This window comes from Neophocaena asiaeorientalis, unplaced genomic scaffold (genome assembly GCF_003031525.2).
Source record: "Neophocaena asiaeorientalis asiaeorientalis breed wild unplaced genomic scaffold, Neophocaena_asiaeorientalis_V1.1 scaffold298, whole genome shotgun sequence".
Classification (NCBI taxonomy): Eukaryota; Metazoa; Chordata; class Mammalia; order Artiodactyla; family Phocoenidae; genus Neophocaena; species Neophocaena asiaeorientalis.
Window position 1 is genome coordinate 911,603 of NW_020171997.1, and position 23,515 is coordinate 935,117.

The 23,515-nt window shown below is 35.6% G+C and overlaps 1 protein-coding gene across 5 annotated transcripts; it reads left to right on the forward strand.

Annotated features, from left to right (window-relative positions):
- Positions 1–348: 348 nt before the first annotated feature.
- Positions 349–21,560, forward strand: DTWD1 (DTW motif tRNA-uridine aminocarboxypropyltransferase 1). 5 transcript variants are annotated; one of them, XM_024748995.1, is made up of 6 exons: positions 381–1,577; positions 4,605–4,923; positions 9,372–9,515; positions 11,441–11,690; positions 18,922–19,028; positions 20,107–21,560. In XM_024748995.1, the coding sequence occupies exons 2-6, from the start codon at positions 4,660–4,662 to the stop codon at positions 20,161–20,163; spliced, it is 822 nt and encodes a 273-aa protein (XP_024604763.1). In that variant the 5' UTR covers positions 381–1,577; positions 4,605–4,659; the 3' UTR covers positions 20,164–21,560. The 5 variants fall into 5 exon arrangements, with proteins under 5 accessions (XP_024604753.1, XP_024604763.1, XP_024604772.1 ...); XM_024749004.1 differs by having other exon boundaries at positions 20,081–20,166; XM_024748967.1 differs by lacking the exon at positions 20,107–21,560 and having other exon boundaries at positions 381–472; positions 1,501–1,577; positions 18,922–19,244.
- Positions 21,561–23,515: the final 1,955 nt, after the last annotated feature.

Genomic DNA, 23,515 nt, shown 5'->3' on the forward strand with positions numbered 1-23,515 from the left:
CTTAAAAAACGTTGTAGAACAAAGTTCTCACGACTAAAATATTTTGGGAATTGGTAAATGGGGAAGTGTTCTGTAGGAACCGCATTTTTCACAACTCACTGCAACTGCACCTTGACAGTTTGTTTCGAGAACCGCGTCCCACTTTAGTGGTCCGGGTCAGTCTCACAGAGCAGGGTCCTGGTCTTCCATCCCGTCTCTCCGGAAAAGGGCAACACCACCGACCACTGGAGACGCTGAGGAGGGACTTTCCGTCTAACCCCTTACCGCGGCCCTCCCCGCCCGTTATCTTTGCCAGAGGGGCCCGCGCTGAGCCGGGCCCTAGCAACGGCCTTAGCAACGGCTGGGCTCCTCCCTCCGGTGTCGCCCGGAAAGCGCTCCGCCGCGCCTGGCGGGACTAGGGCCGGGCGCGCGCAGCGGTCCTGGGCGGAGCGGAAGACGCGTGGAGCCGTGCGAGGACCCGTGGGTTGTGCAGGTGTGAGTCCCACCGAGATCCCTCGTTTGGGTCTCCGCGCCTCTGTGGGGACCAGCCGTCTGGCCGGAGCCCGGCAGCTGCGAGAGTGGAGCTCCTTGGCCGGGCCCTGCCGCAGGTCGTGCCGGGTGTCTCTTTGTGAGCGGGGACCTGGTTTCTGCGCGGGCGCTTACATTAAGATCTTGCGGGCCCTCTGGGAAAAGGGTGTCCAAATTTTCCCTTAAAAAAATTTTTTTTCAGTGCATTCCACCCCAAGAAAAGTCTGTCCAGGCAAAGTTAGTCCTCTAGGAACCCTATTCTTTATTTTTTAGTGTTTGGAGTGGTTTTGGGGCCTTGGTTATCAGGGAAGGAGAAACTTAGTACAGACATAGTGTGCCGTGCAATGTATTTAAAATATTAAGGTTATGATTACATAATAAGCAAGGAGGCTGTTCCTTATGCCTGAATTATTTGGAGGGAATGTAGGATAAGTCAGGAAGTATATTAACACTGCAAGCTGCCAATTCCACGAAGTTGGATGATAAAATCGCTGCTTGACTCAAAACCACAATACTTTAAGAATTACTTCTGTCGGAGCCCCAATGTACCGTGAAAAACTAAGGCAAGACAGTCTGTCTACCACATGTTGGGTGGTGTGTATGGAGGGTGCTGTTAACCTGTATGAAAAAGTTGGTACCTTGGGTTTTTTAACATGGATGTTGGACCTGTACATATGTGACCAGGTTCTTAAAAATAGGGGGAAAAAAATTGAAGTAGGTTTTATCTAGTACTGAATTGGTCCAAAGTACAGAATAGGGGAGTTTTATATAATGTTCCATTGGGAACTGAGTCAACTTGTAGCTAGGAGCCTTTTACATTTTTATTTTAGAAAAAAAAAAAAAATCTGCCAGGCTGCTAATTCTGCCATGCTGCAGATGGCCCATAAATGTTTGTCAGATACTTCAGTAGCAGGTGCATAGTGGATACTTCTTTTTCAGAATGGTTTTGATTTAGTTAACAAGTATTTGTTGAATTCCTCATGCTGCCCTAAGACATAGGAACAGGACAGATCCGTAAAGAATTCTGCTGTTGGAGAGTTGACTGCTAGGAGGGATAATTTCACTAAAAGGTAACTCCAAATTAAAGTACAGTATGTGAAACTAGTAATAAGTGCATGAAAGTAAAGAGGTGTAAGAGATTCTAGATGGCCATGGGCCATCTAGAATCCTGACTTTGAGACTAAAAATAGAGGATTATGTGCAAGGTAGAATTGATACAACTTGATTAAGTTGGGGGATAAAGAGGGTAGAAGGAGAAAAAATTAATTTGTTTTCAACCCAGGTTGCAGAATGATGGGTGAACCATCAAGGTAAAAATATTTGTTAATTTCTTAGGAATAAAGTTTTTTAATGTTTTCTCAGTAACCCCCACCACTTCACTTGTATTTCCCACACATATTTGATGTTAACAAGTATGTTTTGAATCATCATGTTTGTAACAAATGATTTGTACATATTAGAGGCAGGCTGTTGATTAGGTCAGGACAGATATCCTGGTCATATGGTTTTAGAGACCTTTGGAGGGAGCCACCCCTAACTTGGAACTGCTCGCCTCTTCTGTGTAGCCACCTCAGCCCTAGGTGACTGTGTAGGCGGGGCAAAGAGGGGAGCCATCGGCATTTACCTTTCACTGTCTGAAGGTATTTGTGTTGTCTGATTTTTGTAGAGGAAGCACATTTTATATAAGGCTTTGCTGATACTCATTTAGTTATATGGATGGAAGTCCAAGTGAAATATAGGGGGATATTTCTTTTTTTTTTTTTTTTTTTGCGGTACGCGGGCCTCTCACTGTTGTGGCCTCTTCCGTTGCGGAGCACAGGCTCCGGACGCGCAGGCCCAGCGGCCATGGCTCATGGGCCTAGCCGCTCCGCGGCATGTGGGATCTTCCTGGACCGGGGCACGAACCCGTGTCCCCTGCATCGGCAGGCGGACTCTCAACCACTGCACCACCAGGGAAGCCCAGGGGGATATTTCTGAGGCATCTCGGGAGGAGTGCACTTTGGGGCTCTAGAAAAACTCACCAGCAGTATTTCATTGAATGTCAGGCAACCACATTGACTTTCATGACACCCTTGGGGACTGCATACTTCCCCAGTAGGCCTGGTATGGCAGCACATGCAAACCCCTACATAGCTACTGGAATACCCAGAGAAATGGAGTCAGGTTGAATTAGACCACTCCAATTTCATTTTTAGGTTGAGCCCCACGACCTGGATAACTCAAGACTTAGCCTAAAAATGTTTTTAAGAACCTCAGGCAACACCAGAACAAACCCAAACCAAGAGGATTTAGGTACCAATTAACTTCTTAAGTGTAGTGATGAGACCTCTGTTGGCTTGTGAGAGTTGACCTGTTTTTGGCCAACAAAGGTTTTGTAGCTCTGGTTTCTGGAGACTAATAGGATCTCTTCCCAGTCTTTTAAGGCTGCTCCTGTCCTTAGAATGAATTTTTGATCTTAGGCAAGATTTCTTTACCCAGATTTGTAGATGGACTCTAGAAATCTGCAAACCACCTGAAATTGTGTGCAAAATGTTGTGTCTGTAAGTACATTTTCCTAGAGATAAGGTCGAAGACTGTCATGCAATGTTAAAAGGATATGAGCCTCAAGAAAAGGTGGCAGCTTAATGTCCTGCACTTTCTCAGTCATTGAGGGCATATTGACAAAGATAAAAGCCATTTTTAGGTAGATGATTTGGAGCGGAGGTCAGATAATGTTTTCCATTTGTGAGGCAAGAAGAAGGGGTTGGATCATAATTTTCAAATATCACTTTCTCTGAGCAACCCAAAATGTAAACCTGTACCTAATCAGTACACGTCAAAAATATTTATTGTATTTTGGCTTTCCCCTTGGGTAAGTTTGGCAAGTATATTTTACTTTTCCTTCAATGGCTATCATCTTTTTTCTTTGTACTTCTTTATTTGGGTCTCAAGCTCCCTGGGATTTACAATCTATAAAAAGCTCCTGATGACTAATTAAATTAGTATCACTAACTTCTTGTTAGTAAATTATGTTGTATATTATGTTCCACTGGACTCTGTTCACTTTCTGTTTGGGAGAGCACAGAAAGTTTTCTGTTGCAGTCACAGCGTTTCTCCTGTCAGTGTTTGTACTCAAAGTGCCTGGAGTCTCATAGTTAAACACCACAATGCCATAAGGCTTTAGAATATGAGAATCATTTTACAGCTTTGGAATGCATATCAAATCAAATGGGCCCCAGTCTCTTTTCTCCCTCGAAGTATATTGTGCTTACAAAAGATTTGAATAACAGTTTTGGCAGCCATCATCCTTCTTTGAAGGAAATATTTAAGTGGGAAAATTACTATTTTACCTCTAGAACTGAAGAATCTGAATGGTATATATTTTTGAAAAGCAGTGTGAATTCTTAGAGTGGGTGAACATTGATGTTACTCTGTAAAATTTTAACATTTATAAGATTACACTTTAATCTTTATATATATGCATATATCTTTATATATAGTCATGTATTTCACCTTTTGGGATATTTTACAAGTTATAATTGGTAATGAATGCCTCTTATTTTAATGGATGTTTAGTTATATTTTTATGTGTTTTAATTTATGTTGGAGAAGACTACATCTTTTAGAACATTAACTAAATTTTACTGATTTCACTGGAACCTTGGATTTTCATTAGCGTTCAGACTGAGATCTGATATCACGTAATATTAATTGAAAGTCAGAGCTTACAGGGTTGAATACTCTCCTGGCTGATACTAACATTAAAACATTACATTCCTAATATTAAACAAAATTACTGTTTCTGGGACAAAAATAGTCACTGAAAAATAGATCGTTCATACCTAAACTTTATATTTGAAATAGTTTTTCTAGGCAAGAGCCTTCCTATTTTTATGGAGGGAATAGCTTAAAAGGGTAATTTATTGTTTTGAATATATTGCTTTTTCATTTTGTATTTTAAAGCATACTAATTTAGTGGTTTAGAAAACTTATTAACGTTTGTTAATAAATACTAAAAACAGCACACAGTTGTGAATTAAATTGAGTAATTTTTTTTGGTAGAAACAGTGAGTAAAATGTTTTCTGTTTTTTATTTTGTCTCCCACTTTTTTTTTCAGTGCATCTATGATATGTGTTTTAGAAATAAAAGTTAAACTTTGGTCTGAATGAAAAATGTCTCTCAATACACCTATATTTCTCAAAGAAAGGGAAGAAGATAATTCAAAATTTGTGGAAATACAACAGTCACAAACTACATCCATAGCTGCAGAATATCCTCTTCAAAACTTATGCTTAGCATCTCAAGAAGTTCTTCAAAAAGCTCAACAAAATGGAAGATCAAAATGTCTCAAGTGTGGTGGTTCAAGAATGTTCTACTGCTATACATGTTACGTCCCAGTTGAGAATGTACCTATTGAACAGATACCACGTGTGAAGGTTGGTGAGAACTTTAATTGTTTGGAAGTAGGAAAATAGATTTTAAAAACACATCTCATATATACCTACTCTAATATAACTGATAAGCTTGATAAATGATATTATTATGAAAATGAATTGTATTAATAGAAAGTTTAATCCTGTAGATTGGTAAACCTATATTTTTTTTCCTCGTCTCTAGAAAAAGAGGCACACATTGCCAAAACACTTGCATCTGAGATGAATGCTCTTGTTTTTAATGAAATCAGTTACTTTTTTAAATTAATGATTATAATTCATTTACTACATAGAAAAAAACATGGTATAAACTTGAATACTACAAGAGACAAGTTTACAGACTACATGAAGGAGCCTCAAAAACTACCTCAAGGGCCTTGGACTGCCCTTTGAGAAAACATATCCTGAAGGAACTAGGGTTGATTTTTGCTTAGGCAAAATCATGAGTTCAGCCCCATCCTGTACGTGGAGATGGAGCACATGTCAGTGACCAAAACTAAACAAAACTAAAATTGAAAGACTAAGACCTACTCATTGGGCTGTGTTATAATTGTTGTGATTTAAAGCCAGATTTAAAAAATTGATTTGAGTTGATTGCTTACCTTATACTTGTTGCTTACCAAGACTATTTTTGAGTAGATAAAAGGTCTGTAGACCATCATGTCTACGTAATCAAAAAATTTATTATGTGTATGTTAACTTGCCTAACAGTGACCCGAACTTTAGGAGCAAATCAAATAGTGTATGAAATTTGACTGCTGCCTGTTAGAACTTTAAAGAGACCAAACCTACACATGGACTCATTAGAACTTGCCAGTATGAAAGTTGTAACTATATTTAAAGATATTTAATGTGGTGATTTTAAGGTTCATTTAAGTTTTCAAGTAAGAAAAATACTTTAACACTCATATTTTGTTACCTGAATTGTAGTTTAGCCTACATGTCACCTTGGCAAGTCCATGGTCTGCTTAGGGGTCTCAGATCACTCTTATAGGCTATTGGAAAGTTTACTGGCCAAGAATAAGTAAGAATGGAATCCAATCAGCTTCACAGTTACCTCAGAAAAACTGAGAGCCTGAGGACAATAATTCTTTTAAAGTTGCCATTATCTTATAAGAATATTACATTTTGAAGTATAGTTTTGGAGATATACACAGAATCATTTCATCTATTTATGTCATAGCCACATATAGAAAATATCCCATTAAAAGTTTTATCTTAAGATATATTTTATTCAAAAGGATTGAAGATCAGAATAATAAAAGTTAATAATATATTGGCAGAGCTAATGTTTTCATAGGAATTTAATAATTGAGGATTATTTTTCAAATCAGTGGTCTAATGTCCACTATTTAATCAAAATGACTCAAAACACTATGCCAAGAGTTTGATCAACTCTAAATGGCCTACTGGATGGTGCAGAATTTTCTGAAGTGTTTTATTTTAATTGCCAGAAATAAAATTTTATATGTTAATATAAATACTAAAATACTGTTACTATTAGTAGTAATAAAAACTCTACAAAATTTTCTTTCTAATTTCTACTTTATTTTTACAAATTGTTTAGCATTTGCTTTTAGATAGCCTGCTTGGGAAGGGAAGATGACTACATAATGAGTAAGTACCTCCCAAGCTATAAATTTTAGTCTAGGGATTAAATTCATAAATATGTATCTTTTTAATGCAGAGTATAATTTTTTAAATGTCGTGACAAATGCATAAGCAAAGGTAAAAGGTGCTCTTGGTTTTTTTTTAAAAAAAGGAGAAAAAAAATCATAAGATAAAAGAAAGTTTCAGCTCTATTAGAGTCCTAGAATTGAAAAGACTCTCTTTGGGAAAGTTGATAATCACATGGAAAAAGGCTTAGGTTTTTCTGCTAATGGCATTTTGATAAATTTGGGCAGAAAGATTTGTGGTAAATCTCTTATAGAAAACATAGACGTTAGAGAACAGATTGATCTTCTTTAAATGTTTGAAAACAGAACATTTCTACTTGAACTCAGTCTGGTCAACTCTAGTGGTATTACTCTGTACCCTGTCATTATTTAAGATGTATCTTTCCTTAAAATGTACAAACTAGAGCACAAATATATATTTACCTATTTTCATGATTTGACCCGTGTCTGGGCTTTTGTTTCATAGTATAATTCTCAGGCTTACTCAGGGGGAACTAAATATACCTGGACGGGCACCCAGGAATACTTTTTGAGCACAAATTTGGCATAATTGTTTTATACTTGTAGATGTTAGTCCATAATAGCTAGGTTCATGATTTGTAAAATACATTAATAACATTCAGTCCTGTTTTTTTTTTGCGGTACTTGGGCCTCTCACTGCTGTGGCCTCTCCCGTCGCGGAGCACAGGCTCCGGACGCGCAGGCTCAGCAGCCATGGCTCACAGGCCCAGCCGCTCTGTGGCATGTGGGATCCTCCCGGACCAGGGCACGAACCCGTGACCCCTGCATCGGCAGGCGGACTCTCAACCACTGCGCTACCAGGGAAGCCCCCAGTCCTGCATTTTTGATTTAAATGATATCCTTCAGAGATAGCCAGCTGATCAGAAATGTTGGTGATTACCTTTGGAATTTTCAGCTCTACTCATCGGCCGTATTAGAAAGTCAATTTCATTAGTATTAGAATACTTTGTCATGACCTGCTTTCTTTTTCTTCTTTCCTCTTTCCTACCTTACCTGGGCTAAGATAATGCTGAGCTGGTACTGAGAGACCCTGGGGAAAGGGAATGTAATATCAGCTGGGACTGAGCATCATGAGGAAAGTCTGATGTAGAGTTCAGCCAGAGGTAGACTAATGTAAAATTGTTTGTGAACTGCCTACTTAAATGGCAAATGTTCTATAACTAGAAGTTGGTTTGATGGTTTGATGCAATTGGCTCCAACTTATAAATGATCACTAGGCCTGAGTGGGAGGGTAGGAGACATGGGGTTTGAAACCCTAGATTGAAAACTATTTGGGATATTTATGACCCTTCTAGGGTATATACTATCCTCTTTCCATATAATCATCCTGAAAGATAAACTATGTACGGTTGGGATCATCTAGTAGCATACAGCAACTGCCCCTTTAAAAAACAGTTCTGGAGTTAATGATACACACAGCGTGGGTGAATCTCACAGTTATTATTCTAAGTGAAAGAAATCAGATGAAAAGAGTACACACTTTATGATTTCATTTATACAAAATTCTAGAAAATAAAAACCAACCTATAGTGGTAGCAGATCAATGGTTGTCTAAGGACTGTGGGTGGTAGTTGATGGGGAAAAGGGGAAGGAGGGAGGCACAGGAAGACTTTTGGGGGTGATGGATTTGTTCATTATCTTCATTGTGGTGATGAGTGCAAAGATGTAACATGTTAAAACTGATTAGATTGTACACTTTAAATATATTTATTGTATCAATTTTATCTCTTTAATAAAGCTGTTTTAAAAAACAAGAAAAATAGTTTTGTAACTATTTTGTAACCAGGGTAAAATAGCTATGTGCCCCAGGGTAAATGCCTAGATTCTTGCCTTTTAGTGTGGGATGGGAGCTGGAAGAGTGCTTATCGTAACAAGTCATTTGAACTCTACAGTGAAGAATCCATCTCAGAGAGTTTCATATATATAATGGGGGAGATATGACTTGTCTTTTATTTTCATAATCATGGCTGAATGCAGGACTTGTACAAGCATTATACAGAAAACGAAACCAAACAAGTCAGTGAAATAATAGAAAAATCTAACTCAAGAAATTTGCAGATAATATTATTTTTGCGTAGAGACAGGACATAGTTCATAGTAATTAAATAATGAAACCTTAAGGAAAATAGGCAAAATGATTTTGAAGAGAGTTATTTCTTATATAAAGAGTGTACCTCTTAGAACCATTCTGTTACTCTTTTTTCCGGTTAATAATTAATTTCACTTGTGCTGTTAATTATGCTGAGAATCATGATGTTAAAATAAAAGATAATACCTTTGACCTGATGTTTAAGGAACAAAATTTTAGCTTGAGTTTTAGATCTAAAGCTTTTGCCCAAACTTATGTTTCCTTTTAATATATTGTAAAATTAATAGACCTAAAAGTTTATAGGAATTATAAAAAATGTCCTTGGCACAGATATTGAAATGCAAAGAATATGACTCAGTGCCAATGTGATTTAAATGAAAGTGACATTGGAACATTGCTATAAGAGAAGATTCTATGTTAAATGAGTTGAAAATAGTTGTTCTAGTACATGGTTAACAATATGGAGGAATAAATTTGTGTTTCCTTTATGACTGTTACCATTCTTAGTATTTGTTCTAGAAAAGTATGACTTTTCAATCCATAAGTGTATTTATAGGATCTTAGTGTGAACTTGCTATTTAAGCTTTAAAGACGATTTTTGTTAATGTAAAAATTAGAATTTTTATATTTGTTTTGTTCATTTGTCTTTTTTCTTTAAATTTTAGCTTCCATTGAAGATTGACATCATTAAACATCCAAATGAAACAGACGGCAAAAGCACTGCTATACATGCAAAACTCTTAGCACCTGAATTTGTGAATATTTATACATATCCTTGTATTCCAGAATATGAAGAAAAGGACCATGAAGTAGGCAGCTTATGTTTTTTTTACAACTTTTCACGTTGAATCAAAACATGAATTTTAAACCCCATTGCCTTTCTGAACTTACTTGAACATAATTTAATATTTTGTTTAGTGATCTAGGGTTAAATCTTATATAGCACTAAACAACGCACAGTTTACTTCATCATTTTCAAAGATCAAATGATCCTAGATGTTGAGCTTTTTTGAGTCTGTCTTTCTACTTTTTATTGTTTGCATTATTTCTTCAGGTTTTTACTCTTTGCCAGTACTACTAGGCCTGCCTTTACTTTTCTCCCGTCTCCATTCTCCTTCCTATACTACACATAGATAGTCTAATTTGATACAAACTGAGAAACCAGATTACAAATGTTGTTGGAATTTCTCCAGAAGAAGAAGAGACAGACTAAGGTAGAAGGATTTTTAGAAATTCTCTCTAAATTAAGAGCATTAGTACATGGCCTTTGTAATATTTCTTTTGGCTACTCAGAGGCCTTCCTTACTCATTTCTAGATTCTTAATTGGTTTTCACATAGTTGAAATGGTCACGTTAGTGACAGCTGGTCTTGTTGAAAAGTGATGTTGCAATAGATCTCAAAAAACTAGGGCTTGAATACTTCTGAAAGAAGCACATAAACCCTTTTAGGTCTCTTGGGGGAACATTTGTTGGTATGGTTAATTTAGAAGCAAAATTAAAAATACATTCATTTGTTCAAGGAAGAACTTGGTAAGTTTTTCCTTTCCCATCAATATATTTATATTTTTTGGTTGAGTTTATAGAAAGTTGTGTTTGTAAAAAATATATGAGTTTCGGATCTAGGAATATATTTGTATTTCCTTCTCTGGTCAGCTAGGTTATCATCTGTGTCAATATAAAAAGATGTGACATGCTTATAGTCCAAGAAAACTAAAAAGCCCTGGACTTAGCTTATTGGGTATGGGGGATATGTAGGCATGCATTGTGAATGTCTGAAAAACTTTTATAATGTCGAAGCTTATAAATTCAAGATTTTAAAGTTTATTTTAATATTTATTTTTTCATATTAAAAATGATACATTTTCATTCAAGAAAACTTGGGAAATAGAGAAACGTATGGAGGATAACATCTGTAATTCTATCAACATTTGTTCATTTAACAGATATTTAGTGGGTGCCTGCTTTGTGGCAGGAGTTTTTATACTTTGGATATACAGTACAGTATATAAGGTCTCAGTAAAAACATGCTGAAAGAAAGGAGGTGCCATAATTTACTGAATTGTTCCTTGAAAGTTAGATATCTTTAGTTTTAGTTTTTCACTGTAATAAGTATACTTTAACAAATATTCTGGGTATTGTATGTGTGTGTTTAGAATTATTTTATTAAGATAAATTCCCATATGTGAAATTATTTGACCAAAGGGTATGAACATTTCAAGACTCTTGACTTAAATTGCCAAATTGCTTTCACAAAGAGTTATACTATTTAAACCTGATGTCAGTAATGGCTGTAAAGGCCTATTACACCATTTCCTCACCAGCATTGACTGTATCATTTGTTTTATCGTTGCTTATTATATAGGTGAAAATGGTATTTAATTATTGAGCACTTTTCAATGGTTCTTTTACAAAGTACCCCATACTTTGCCTTTTATCTTATGAAATATTATAGACTTTAGTTTTTTGATTTAAGATACAATTAACTGAGCTTCTCTCAATAGGTGAATAACTTATTTTGAAGTACAAAAATAATTCTAGGTAGTGTATTATGATTATAAATTACTAGGGAAGAGCCAAAAACTTTACCATATATATTAAAGTGGCACATATAATAGAACCTAATGCTTGTTTCTCAGATACTCAACATATTTTTTCCTCTTAAAGTTTTAAGTCAGAATTTATTAATTTTGAAGATCATAATAGTACACTACTAACTTAAGCTTCTTTGCTTTAGGTTGCACTTGTTTTTCCTGGACCTAACTCTGTTTCAATAAAAGAAATTTCTTTTCATCTCCAAGAAAAGATTCAAAATAATGTTGGAGGCAAAAATGATGACCTTGACAAGCCATTCATTAAACGCAAGAAAACTGAAGAACAGGATTTGAATGACAGCAAGTGCAAAGACACAACACTGAAAAAAATTGTATTCATAGATAGCACCTGGAACCAAACAAACAAAATATTCACTGATGAGAGACTGCAAGGTAAGAAAAAAAATGTTGCATGTTTTTGATTGTTCTGTCCCCCAACTTTCATTTCAAAGAACTTCAAACCTACAGATTTATTGCAAGAAGAGTTGCATTGAATACACATACATTTTGCCACATTTGCTTTATTTTTCCTCCTCTATTATATGTATGTTTGTGTACTTAGATGTCATATATGTTTTTGGTTGAACCATTTGAAAGTAAGTTGCAGGCTTTGCAATACATCACCCTTAAATACCTAAGTGTACAACTTTTAAGAATAATTGCATAATCACTATACCGTTATCACTCTAAGAAAATAAGAAAAGTTCTATGATATCTCATATGCAGTCCATATTCATATTTCCCTAATTAACCCCAAAGTATCTGTTGTAGCTCTTTTCCTCTGATGCAGCATGTAAACTCAAATTGCATTTGGTTATTATGTCTCTTTAGTCTCTTTTAATGTAGAACAGTCCCCTGTTTTTGTTTTTCATGACTTAGACTTGTGTGAAGAGGATAGGTCAATTGTCTGAATGTTTCAATATTAGATTCAGTTAAAATATTTTTGCAAAGATACTTCAGATAAGGATAAATACAGGGTTGTCCATGACAATTCCAGTTTATATCTATTGTTTTGATATAATTATTAATAGCATCCCCTTTCACTCTCGGAAATGAAGCTGTTTGGCTGATTAATTATATGGTTAACCTATTCATAGCTCAGGTTGTATACATCAGATCAGGAGGATATAATGTAAGTTGTTCCATTACTGCTGATAACTTCAATTCCTTGATTAAAGTGGTGATTGCCAAATTTCTCCATTATAAACGTTATTTTCTTCATTGAAATTAGTAGTAATCTGTGGGGTGATGCTTTAAGACGGTGAACTATTCCCAACTGCTTTTTACTGAGTGGTTTTAGTATTTATTGATGACTGTTGCCTAAATCAGTAATTACATTAAGGATTACAAAATGATGAAATTTTAATATTATTATTTCTTCTACATTTGTTAGCTGGTATTCTTATGTGAAGAAGAGCTTTTCTTTTTTCCCTCTCTTCTTTTTTTCTCTTTTTGAGATCACTGTGGTCTTATGGATTTCCTTTTAGTTCAGTGTATTATAATGTATCATGATTGTATTCTTTTTGATGTCCAAATTGTCTAAAATTTTGCTATTGGGAGCCCTTCAAGTCCTTTGTGGCATGGCCTAATTAGTCTTTCTGTTACAACAGGATGTCCCAAGTTCACTTGTACTTTTTTTCCTGCCTCAGACGCAGAATTAATTACTTGAAGGAGCTGTGGTTCTTTTAGTGGGGAATGGTATTAGAAACCAAGATCTGGTAAATTTATTACTGCTTGGATGTCATTGCTTCAGTGGACAGAGCCAAAAGAAATAAATAGATATATATTATGAGTTCACATGGATAGTTCCAATTCAGATTTAACATTACTTTCTTTTGTTTTATGTTTGTATGTTTTTCTCTTAGAGTGAAAAACTTAGTGTCTAATAATAATGGTTTAAAAAAGTTGCTTTACTTGCCCAATAACACAACTAGTAATATGAAGAAAGTTACTTGTCTTGTTCCCTTGCACCTTACTCAGTGCTTCAGTCTTTCTCAGTAGTTTCTCTAAAAACTTTAGGTTTATTTCTAGCTCTTTGATGGCTTTATTTGTGTACCATGTATGATTAGAAAGCACAAGAGCTACCCAGCTGGTATTAGGCCGTTTCCAAAACAGTTTCAAACTGGGAGAGCTTCTCCCAGGCAATTGTTAAAAATATCCATCCTCTAGAAAAGAAAGTTTATGACACTTTTTGGAATCCTGTGATAATTAGTCCCAAGCTAAAGTGAGCGACAATGCTAGATTTACCTAACTTAATTTATATCGTTTATATCTCTTGAAAACAGCATACATGTTAGATTGCTTTGTCATTCTAATTCTGTGTGCTTGGGTGTATGTGTGTGTGACAGATAGGCAGAGAGATAGAGACAAAGAAGTGTGTGTGTGTGTGTGTGTGTGTATGAGAGAGAGACAGAGACAGAGAAAGATGACGGAGCATAAGATTTGCAGCGTTGTTGCTAATGTTTAATAGATGAAACCCTAAAGTCCCGCTCTTTGGAGTACTGCCTGCCACGTTACCTTGGATGGTTACAGCAGCAAGTTACTCCTCAGTTTGAAGATTTTCCTGAGCCTTTTCTTTAAATTACTTTATATGGTAATTGAAAAGGTCAAGTGAAGAACATAAGTGATAACACTTGAAAAAATTGTAAAAGGAACTGTTGAGGTACAATTCAAATATGTTTTCAGCTGTTGTGCTTAAGGCTTCAAATCACATTTGTACAAAAAATTTCTATTTCTCAGATCACATAGGAAGTATCATATATTTCAATTCTGTGCTACATCAGAATTTTAAAAGGGATTTCTTAAACCCTTCAAAATCATGAAGTAAATGGATTTCTAGAGTCAGTCTTCTCTGTGTGCCCTATTTCACCCCCTGCCTCTTCTGGCTCCTCATTGCACCACAGGAAATATTTAGGGCTTGGCATATTTATAATCTCTACATATGTGAAATACCAGTTTCCAGATAAGCCAAGTTACTTCCACAAGAAACAGCCCTTTTTTGTTATAAATCATTGCCATTAGGTTTTAAAACGGTTTATCATTTGATAGGATTAAACTGAACAAACCAACTCTAAACCTCAGTTTAAACCCTCAAATGTAGTGTATTGGAATGTTTGTTTCTGTTATCTTATTATGAATGTTGAGATTAAGAATCCCCTTAACAATGTAACATACTGTTTTGCCAGACTTTACAGACGGAGAGCTGTAGATGTTTTACTGCTGTCAAAATAAAACATTTGAAGTTTGAGTGCCTAATTTAATCATAAAATGTAAGCCCTCAAGTGAAAAATGGCATAACATCCTTGAAGATCCACCACAGAAAGGCTTGGGGGAATGCAGTGGGGAAGGATGGTTTCTTTTTGTTGGAGAAGGAGTCAAAATTGTTAAAACTATTATTCATCACTTCAATAAGTGGTGCTGGGAAAACTGGAGAGCTACATGTAAAAGAATGAAATTAGAACATCCTCTAACATCGTATACAAAAATAAACTCAAAATGGATTAAAGACTTAAATGTAAGACCAGATACTTTAATAAAGGAAAGCATAGGCAGAACACTCTTTGACATAAATCAGAGCAATATTTTTTTGGATCCATCTCCTAAAGCAACGGAAATAAAAGCAAAAATAAATAAATGGGACCTAATTAAACTTATAAGGTTTTGTACAACAGAGGAAACCATCAACAAAATGAAAAGACAACCTATTGAATTGAAGAAAATATTTGCAAATGATATGACTGATAAGGGAGTGATATCCAACATATATAAACAGCTCATCACATCAAAAAGCAAATAATCTGATTAAAAAATGGACAGAAGAACTGAATAGACATTTTTCCAAGGAGGGAATACAGATGGCCAACAGACACATGAAGTGATGCTAATCATTAGGGAAATACAAATCAAAACCACAATGAGATATCACCTCACACCTGTCAGAATGGCTATCATCAAAAAGAACACAAGTAACAAATGTTGGTGAGGATGTGGAGAAAAGGGACCCCTCGTGCACTGCTAGTGGGAATGTAAATTGGTGCAGCCACTATGGAAAACAGTGGAGGTTTCTCAAAAAACTAAAAATTGAACTACCATATGATCCAGCAATTCCACTCCTGGATATATATTTTTAAAAAACTAAAAACACTAATTGAAAGACATATGCACCCCAGTGTTCATAGCAGCATTATTTACAATTGCCAAGTTATGGAAGCAACCCAAGTGTCCATCAACAGATGAATGAATAAAGAATACGTGGCATGTATGTATATATATATATATATATATATACACACATAAACACATACAAACATACACACAGAATAGAATACTACTCAGCCATAAAAAAGAATGAAATTTTGCTATTTGCAGCGACATGGATGGACTTGGAGGACATTATGCTAAGGGAAATAAGGCAGACAGGGAAAGACAAATACTGTATGATATCACTTATATGCGGAATCTAAAAAATACAACAAACTAGTGAATATAACAAAAGAGAAGCAGACTCACAGAGAGAACAAACCGATGGTTACCAGTGGGGAGAGGGAAGGGGGGGAGGGGCAATAGAGGGGTAGGGGAGTAAGAGATACAAACTATTAAGTATAAAATAAGCTACAAGGATATATTGTAAAACACAGGGAATATAGCCAATATTTTATAATAACTATAAATGGAGTATAACCTTTAAAAATTGTGAATCACAGTATTAGAAATTTGTAACATATAATATCATACGGCATACTCCGATTTAAAAAGATTTGCTCTTTTTAGATTAAATTATTATTTAGTTTTGCTTTTTTTGACCTGTATGTGGTTTTCAGGACTCACATTGTAAACTTACCATTTTGTTTCTAAATTTGTAGCTAGAGTTTATTCATTTTCACTGCTGTGTAATATCTGATTGTGTGAATATACTACAGTTTACTCTTTCTCCTGTTGGTGACACAATTGAATTATTTCTAGTTTTTGCTGTTACACACAGTGCTACTATGAACATTCTTGGACATGTGCAAGCTTCCTCTAGGAAATGAACCTAGAAGCGGAATAGCTCTGTTGTTACATATAAGAATGTTCAGTTTTCCAAGATAATGCCACCTGTTTTCCAAAGTGTGGGTATACAAATTTATACTCCCATAGTTAATGTGTAAGAGTTCCCATCGATCATAATCCCTCCTACCATTGTCTTGCCAAATGTTTGATTTTTGCCAATAGAGTGGGTATAAAGTGGTATCTCATTGTATTGGTAATGTGCCTTTCTCTAATTACTAATTGGACTGAGCATCATTTTGTTTGCTTATTTGGCCATACACATGTCCTGTTCTATGAACTATCTATGTCCATCTTTCTAGTGTTTTGTTTTTCTTATTTATTTGTATAAATTCTTTATATATTCTAGAATACAGATAATAATGTTTGAAATATCTTCTTGCAGTTTGTGGCTCCTCTTTTAAATTTCTTTATCTTTTGAGGAACTGAAATTCTTAGTGTAGAATTTATCCATCTTTCATGTTTACCACTTTTGTGTCTTTTAAAAATCCTCTCTACCCCAAGATATTTCTAATAATTTGTTCATAGATTAAAAAAATATTTTCTGTGTATGTCAGAGGTGTTTCTTCCTTTTCAGTTCTTGTGCATCTAATTAATTTATTATTTTTGTATTGCTGTGTTAACTAAGACCTCCAGTGCAGTATTGAATGGAAGGCTTGTGGAGGTCATCCCTGTTGTATTTCAGTCTGATAATCATTGTCTTTTAAATGGCAGGTTTAATCAGTTTGTATTTGCTGTGAGTATTGATTTATTTGGACCTATTTCTATCATCTTAATTTTATTTTTATTTATCTTGCTCTTTACTACTTTTTTCTTTTCCTGGCTTTTCTTTTTATTTTTCATATTCCATTTTTTAACATTCCTATTTTGGTTCTTTTGGGGAATTGTACTATGCACATGTAACTTAAAAAAATTCAAAGTCAAGCAATATTTTTACCTCTCCTTTTGAACACTGTAAGGCCTTAATACACTTAAGCTTGATTCATCCCCCTCCTAGTTATTGTTATTTTCTTCATTATTTTTTGTTCTGTCTTTTATTTATTATCTGTTCAATAATAACAGATGTTATTATTGTTTTTCTTTAATACTGGCATCATTTCTTTGGATTTGCATAGATGTTTACCATTTTCTTTGCTCACCATTCTTATAACTCAGACTGTTTTTTCTGAAATACATCTAGAAATTCATTCCATTGGATCTCCAGTTGGCATATGTCTATTGGCATATTTTTGTTTGTCTATTAATATTTTTCACTCTTGTTCTTGATATATAGTTCTGCTGGGTAGGTAATTTTAGGTTGCCAGTTATTTCCTCTTGGCACTTTGAAGATTTTATTCCAGAGTCTTCAATATTTTATTGTTCCTAATAAAAAGTCTCCTGTCATTTTGATTACCTGTCTTTTGTATATGATCTCTCTGTTCTCAATGGCTACTTTTAAAATATTCTCTTTAGTCTTGCTCTTTTGCAGTTACACTACTATAAGGAGGATCTCTGCACTGATTTCTTTGTGTTTATCCTCCTTGAGATACGTTATGTCATGTATCTGTGACTTTACATTTTTTAAAATAGTTTCTGAAACAGTCATAGGCATTATCTCTTTAAATGCTATCTCTCATCCATTCTCTTTGCTGTCTCCCACAGAACTCCTATTAGATATATATTTGATCCTTCATATCTCTTAATATCTTGATATGTTTTTATATAATTTATTTCTTGTCATTCTCTGCCACATTTCTTAGGTAGCTGTTAAGTTAAAGTGAGGCGTGATAGTAGGAAATCATTGATGACTCAGCGGTTCCTAATCTGGGTCAGTGGGCCAATTTTGATATTACCTTCTTCACTTTTATTTCTCACTTTAAAATAAAATACGATTTTTAGAAAGTATTTGCAAACTAAATATAATGTGAGTCTGAGTATTGGTCTAAGGTACTAAAAGCATTCTAGGTTTGTATGTTGACATCTGAGTTGTAAGAGATGAGAGTACTATTGTATGATTTCATGAGTCATTTCCTCTTTAAATATACAGGAGCAAGGCATTAGCTGACTGCGTTATTGAGTCTCTCAAACACAGATGTGACAGCTAATGAAACAGCTCTAGGTACTCTGTTCATGAACATAATAGCCAAAAAGTGATAATCCAGAAGTAGTTTTAACAGTATTAAGGACCACTAACCTGCCTACCTGGTCTCAGTGAATTTCAGAACAATATTTTAAATGTCAATTTATCAAGGAAATGAAACTCTTCTGAAAATTGATGAATTTAGTCCTGTCACAGATTAAAGTCAAAAAAGACACTGGCAAGTAGAAGACAGAAAGAGATGAACATCTTAAATGTTAACTACTTTTAACCAATTTGCTACAGGTCCAAGACTTATACATAACTGTCATGGATAAGATTTCATCCTGTGTTTTATATTGCTTCCGTATATACCTTAATACATTTGAGAAAATATCCTATTTGGAATTGGGATTGAAGGAATTTAAAGAAAATCCTTAAAGTAATTAAGGGAAATTATTATTGTACCACACCCTGTGGTTAACAGGAAATATTTATGCTTCTCTTATTTGTTTTTGGCAGGGTTGTTACAAGTGGAGTTGAAAACAAGAAAAACTTGCTTTTGGCGCCATCAAAAAGGAAAGCCAGATACCTTCCTTTCCACAATTGAAGCCATTTACTACTTTCTGGTAGATTATCATACTGATATTTTAAAAGAGAAATACAAAGGACAATATGATAATCTTTTATTTTTCTACTCTTTTATGCACCAGTTGGTAAAGAATGCCAAATGCCCTGGAGACAAGGAAACAAGGAAACTTACCCATTAGTTTTTAGGAAGTCATTTAATGTAATTTTATTTTGCTAAAATCAATAAAATTATAACTGTGCTTTGTTTATTCCTAGGAAACATTTCTGTATAATGTCTGTAAGACCACTTGAAAAAATAAGGTTTTATTTATTTTACTTCATATTTTTTAAAATGAAGTTATTTCTAAGGGAGTTTTCAGAGATAGTGTTGGCTGAAAAATTCAACTTGGCATATCTCAATTTTATTACCATATTTTAATATAATAATGTGTTGTATTTATATATATATGTAATTAGATATAATTAGATATTTGTTTAGAGATCTTCATATCTTTCCACCTGTACTCACAGAGTCTCCTCAAGTAATTTGTTTAAGGTTAATGGCAAACATGGGCAGAACTAGAATTGTAGCTCCAGTCCCATAGGGCTATTTCTTTTTAAGTCCACCCTGTCTGTGGTGGACATTTGTTGCTTTTTTCATCTGCCTGGCATCTTTTTTAGGGAGAAATTGCTAGCAATCATGTCCTATCACAGGGATGGACGTATGATCCGGTTTAGCAAGCAAAGTGCCTAGTGATTGATCCAGGGATAAGCACATGTCCCAACATCCTTCTTGATAAGTGATATGGTTGCTCTAGGAGATAGGGTTTATTTTTCAAAAAGCAGTGGTTAAAAGCACAGACTCTAGAGCTAGACTATCTAAATCTAAGTCTCAGCTTTCTTTTTTCACCTACCAGTCATTTGTCAGTTTCTTCATTTCTGAAGAGATGGTTAATACAGTAGCTATTTTAGGATTATGGTGAGGTTTAACTGAATTAATGTATCTAAGGGGCTTTCAACAGCAGCTGGCATATACTAAGTGCTATAAATGTGTTTACTCTTTTTATTATTTTATGAAATTGTGAAATAAGCATGATGTATATAATCCTAGAGCTACTGGTGACATCTCTGCTGCAGGTGGCAAGAACTTGCCTTAGAATGAAGCCAGCAAAAGAAAGCAGAGTGGAGAGATAAAAAGACTGAGTCCTGAGGACACCATTTAATCATCTAATCTAGCTGCTTGTGAATGGAACTCTACTGTGCTGAATAGCTTCTGTTTGCCCTCTGGATCCACCCTCCACTCTTTCCCATTCTGCTCTCTGCTCTGTGAGGTAGGTCCCCTTGACCACTGGCTTTTGCTTGGGATCAGCAAATGGAAGCACTGCAGGAGATTGAAGGTTGAAAGGAAAATGAAATTATTTATTTCCCTTGCTCCTTTCCTGGCAGGTCACCGTGGGTTGGGTGTGTCCTTCTACTGAAGGTCATCCTATCAGGCATCCCTTTCCCAGCAGTTATTCCAGTTAACTTCAGGCCCATGCTCCCTCTGTTTACCCCTTTTCACTTATATCGTGATGAGTCCAGGGTCTTAATAGCCCCAGAGTAGGTCATTATACCTTGCTGGTTTTCCTAAACCCTGCATATACCTTTGTAAATAGTAATTTTATTATATTTTTCTCAAATGTCCCCTTTCGAAGTTGCCCTCTTTCTGGGACACTGACTGTTAAATTTCACCCATGTGGGTGCTAGAAATAACAGTACATTTCCCAAAGTATACTCAGTGGGACATGTGTTTTGAATAAATGAGTAATTGGTAAAATTTGTTTGCTGCACCTTATATTCCCCTGTTAGAGATTCAAAAGGCACAAAATGAAAGTGCTGAAAAGTCCTGAAATAAACATTTTGAACTTTATTTAAGTTAGTATTTCTTAAACTTATTTGAATAAGTAATAACTGCTAATATACTGTAGAAATAGAACATTTGAAACATTGTACTTTAGAGCAGTCCCTGATTAATATATATGTGGCAGTTGAGGCCTAAAGAGATTAAGTAACTTGCCTATAAGGTCACACAACTAATTAGTGGTAGAACCTTATCTAGAATCTAGGACTTCTGATTTGGTTCAGTGAGGTCATCATTATATTATGCTTTTCATTAAAAAGAATATGGATTATATAAGGTTTGAATATTATTAGTCCCATACTCTTAGCCAGATAAACTAGCTGACTTGCCTATTAGTTAATAGGCAATAACTGGCTAGCAGTTATTTTTCGAGAATGGAATTAAAATGGATTTCTTCATGTTTAGAACTTGACCTTGGGAACAGAAGAAGGCCTGAATTGATTTAAGCAGGGCCAAAGTTGGATTCCTCTGGGCTAAATTTGAACTTTTCTGAGCCAAAATCTATTGCCATTTAACTGGCTCTCCAAACCAACAAAATATAATTGTTAAAAGGGAGAGGGGGGATAAAAGAACTCATTTGCCCCTATCTTACAGCTGTCTTAAGAAAGATAAGAGCCTAATTTATTACTAAGGCCAGAAAAATCTTAAGTTTTTCCCCCCAAGTAATAATAATACCTGTTTGAACAATGAATTGTCTGTACTTGTCTTGTTTTTCTTTGGTATGAAAGACTGTAAAAATGACACTAGTTTTTTACTCCTCCCTGTATTCTTTTTTTCATGCTCCTTTGAAGTACATTCTCAAGTACTTTCTGGGCCATATGTATTTCCAAACATCTGGTGTATTGCTACTTACTCTTGTGCTACTGCTGTCACCATAAACACATACATGTCTGGGTTAGCCTCCTTGAGGGTGAGACATGCATGAAGCAGAGCCAGGTTACCCTGGTCACCCTAGCTGAATCCTGTCTTCGATTGGCTGATAGCCAGTCAAGCCCCATATATGTGAACCATCTCAGCCAAGATCAGCAGAACCACCTAACTGACACCTATCTGATTCCAGATTTGTGAGCAAGAAAAGTCCATTGTTATGCTTCTGAAGCCTTATAGCTATTATTATACAGCATTATTGTGCCCATATATATCTCATCTTTGGATATAGTATCAGACACACCTTCCTCAAGTGCCTTCTCACATTCTTGGCCCCACTGTTTCCTAGGCCACCAGCCACTTTGCCATAGCTACCACCCTACATAGTGACACACTACTAGCAGGCTGGAGTGATTCTTCTGCCTGAGGTCAACTAGCCACGTGCTCAGAATCTCTGGCCCATCCCAACGCTTCTGGACTCAAGGAAGCATCATGCCACAGGGTTTCCCCAGTGATTGTCAAAAGGGCTAGATGATGCAGTCTGGAAGAGCAGTGAAGTTAACAGTCTGGAAAACTTGGATCAATGGACTAGAAGAAGCCATTGGACAAATTCCTCTCCCTTCTCATGGACTATTCTGAGGCATAGTTTTTCACCCTCCTGCCCAGAGACGTACCATGTAGCTAAACAACTGTACTTGCCAAATTATCAGTAGTGTCTCTTCATGGCTTTTCATGAAACAGAAACCAAATGCTATACAGTAATTTATCAATTTGCATTTGCTCCCAATCTCTGCTAGCCTTACTCCCTTACTCTCACCAGCCTAGATTGCCCCTTCTAATAAAGTAATAGATTTAATTTTTGCCTGAGCCTCTCTTTTCTAGAGAAGCCAGGTGGTTTAGTCTGTATTTGGTGAGGAAAGCAGATTCATTAAAGTATTACATGAATGAAGAGCTTTAATAAAGGAATTGGGGTTCACCCAAATATGGGAGTTGCTGGGGAAATAAAGGTCTGGAAGACCAGCATAAGAGAATTAGAGAAACATTCACTAACTAGTTTGGCCCGAGATATTCAAAGTACTCATGGCTTAGTTTGTAGAAATGTATATGTATTGAACATACCGCTTTTCTAATTTCCTTAATCTTTCTAGTAGCCCTTTGATTTAGCTGAAAGGCATCTCTTTAATTCCTTCAGAGGTTGTACAAAGTAAGTGTATAGTTAGACCTTGCTTGGTCTTTTACTTGAGGCCATGATAATGGCAATACCCTGGATTTGTTCTTTGTCCTAAGGTTATATTTAATGATCAAACATTTGATTTGGTGAAAAACAATTTCATTTTCCAATCTAGGCTCTATATTCCCTCTCAATAATATTTACATTACCACTTCCTTATTTTTGAGCTTGTCTTAGAGTACCTTATAAATTGCAGTGAATAGCAGCCAGCTTATTCTTTCAAAATTCTGCCTCAAACTCTCACCAATGCCATGAGGGTATTAGGTACATTTCTGTCTTCCATGTTACTGCAGATGATAATTTTACCACACTTTTGCCTCCAAATACTGACAATTAAAAGACCCTAGTGTGGGGACCCCTTAACCAGTCTCAGCCGCCCAGCCACAACCCCCTGTGTCCAGTAACCTGGATGATAGAAACCAGCTCCACAGAGAGAAACAAAACAGTAAAATAAACCAGGAACAATGCTTCACTGAAATGTTCCCTGAGTCATCAGCGCTGCAGACACAACACAGGATCTTCAGCATCAGGTTCAAAAGTCAGGGCTC

Excerpts from the sequence above, each read along its gene's own strand:
- DTWD1 (XM_024748985.1), top strand. The coding sequence starts at position 4,660 with ATGTCTCTCAATACACCTATATTTCTCAAAGAAAGGGAAGAAGATAAT. Across the intron at positions 9,516-11,440 it reads ATGAAGAAAAGGACCATGAA|GTTGCACTTGTTTTTCCTGG; the intron begins GTAGGCAGCTTA and ends TCTTTGCTTTAG. Across the intron at positions 11,691-18,921 it reads CACTGATGAGAGACTGCAAG|GGTTGTTACAAGTGGAGTTG; the intron begins GTAAGAAAAAAA and ends TGTTTTTGGCAG.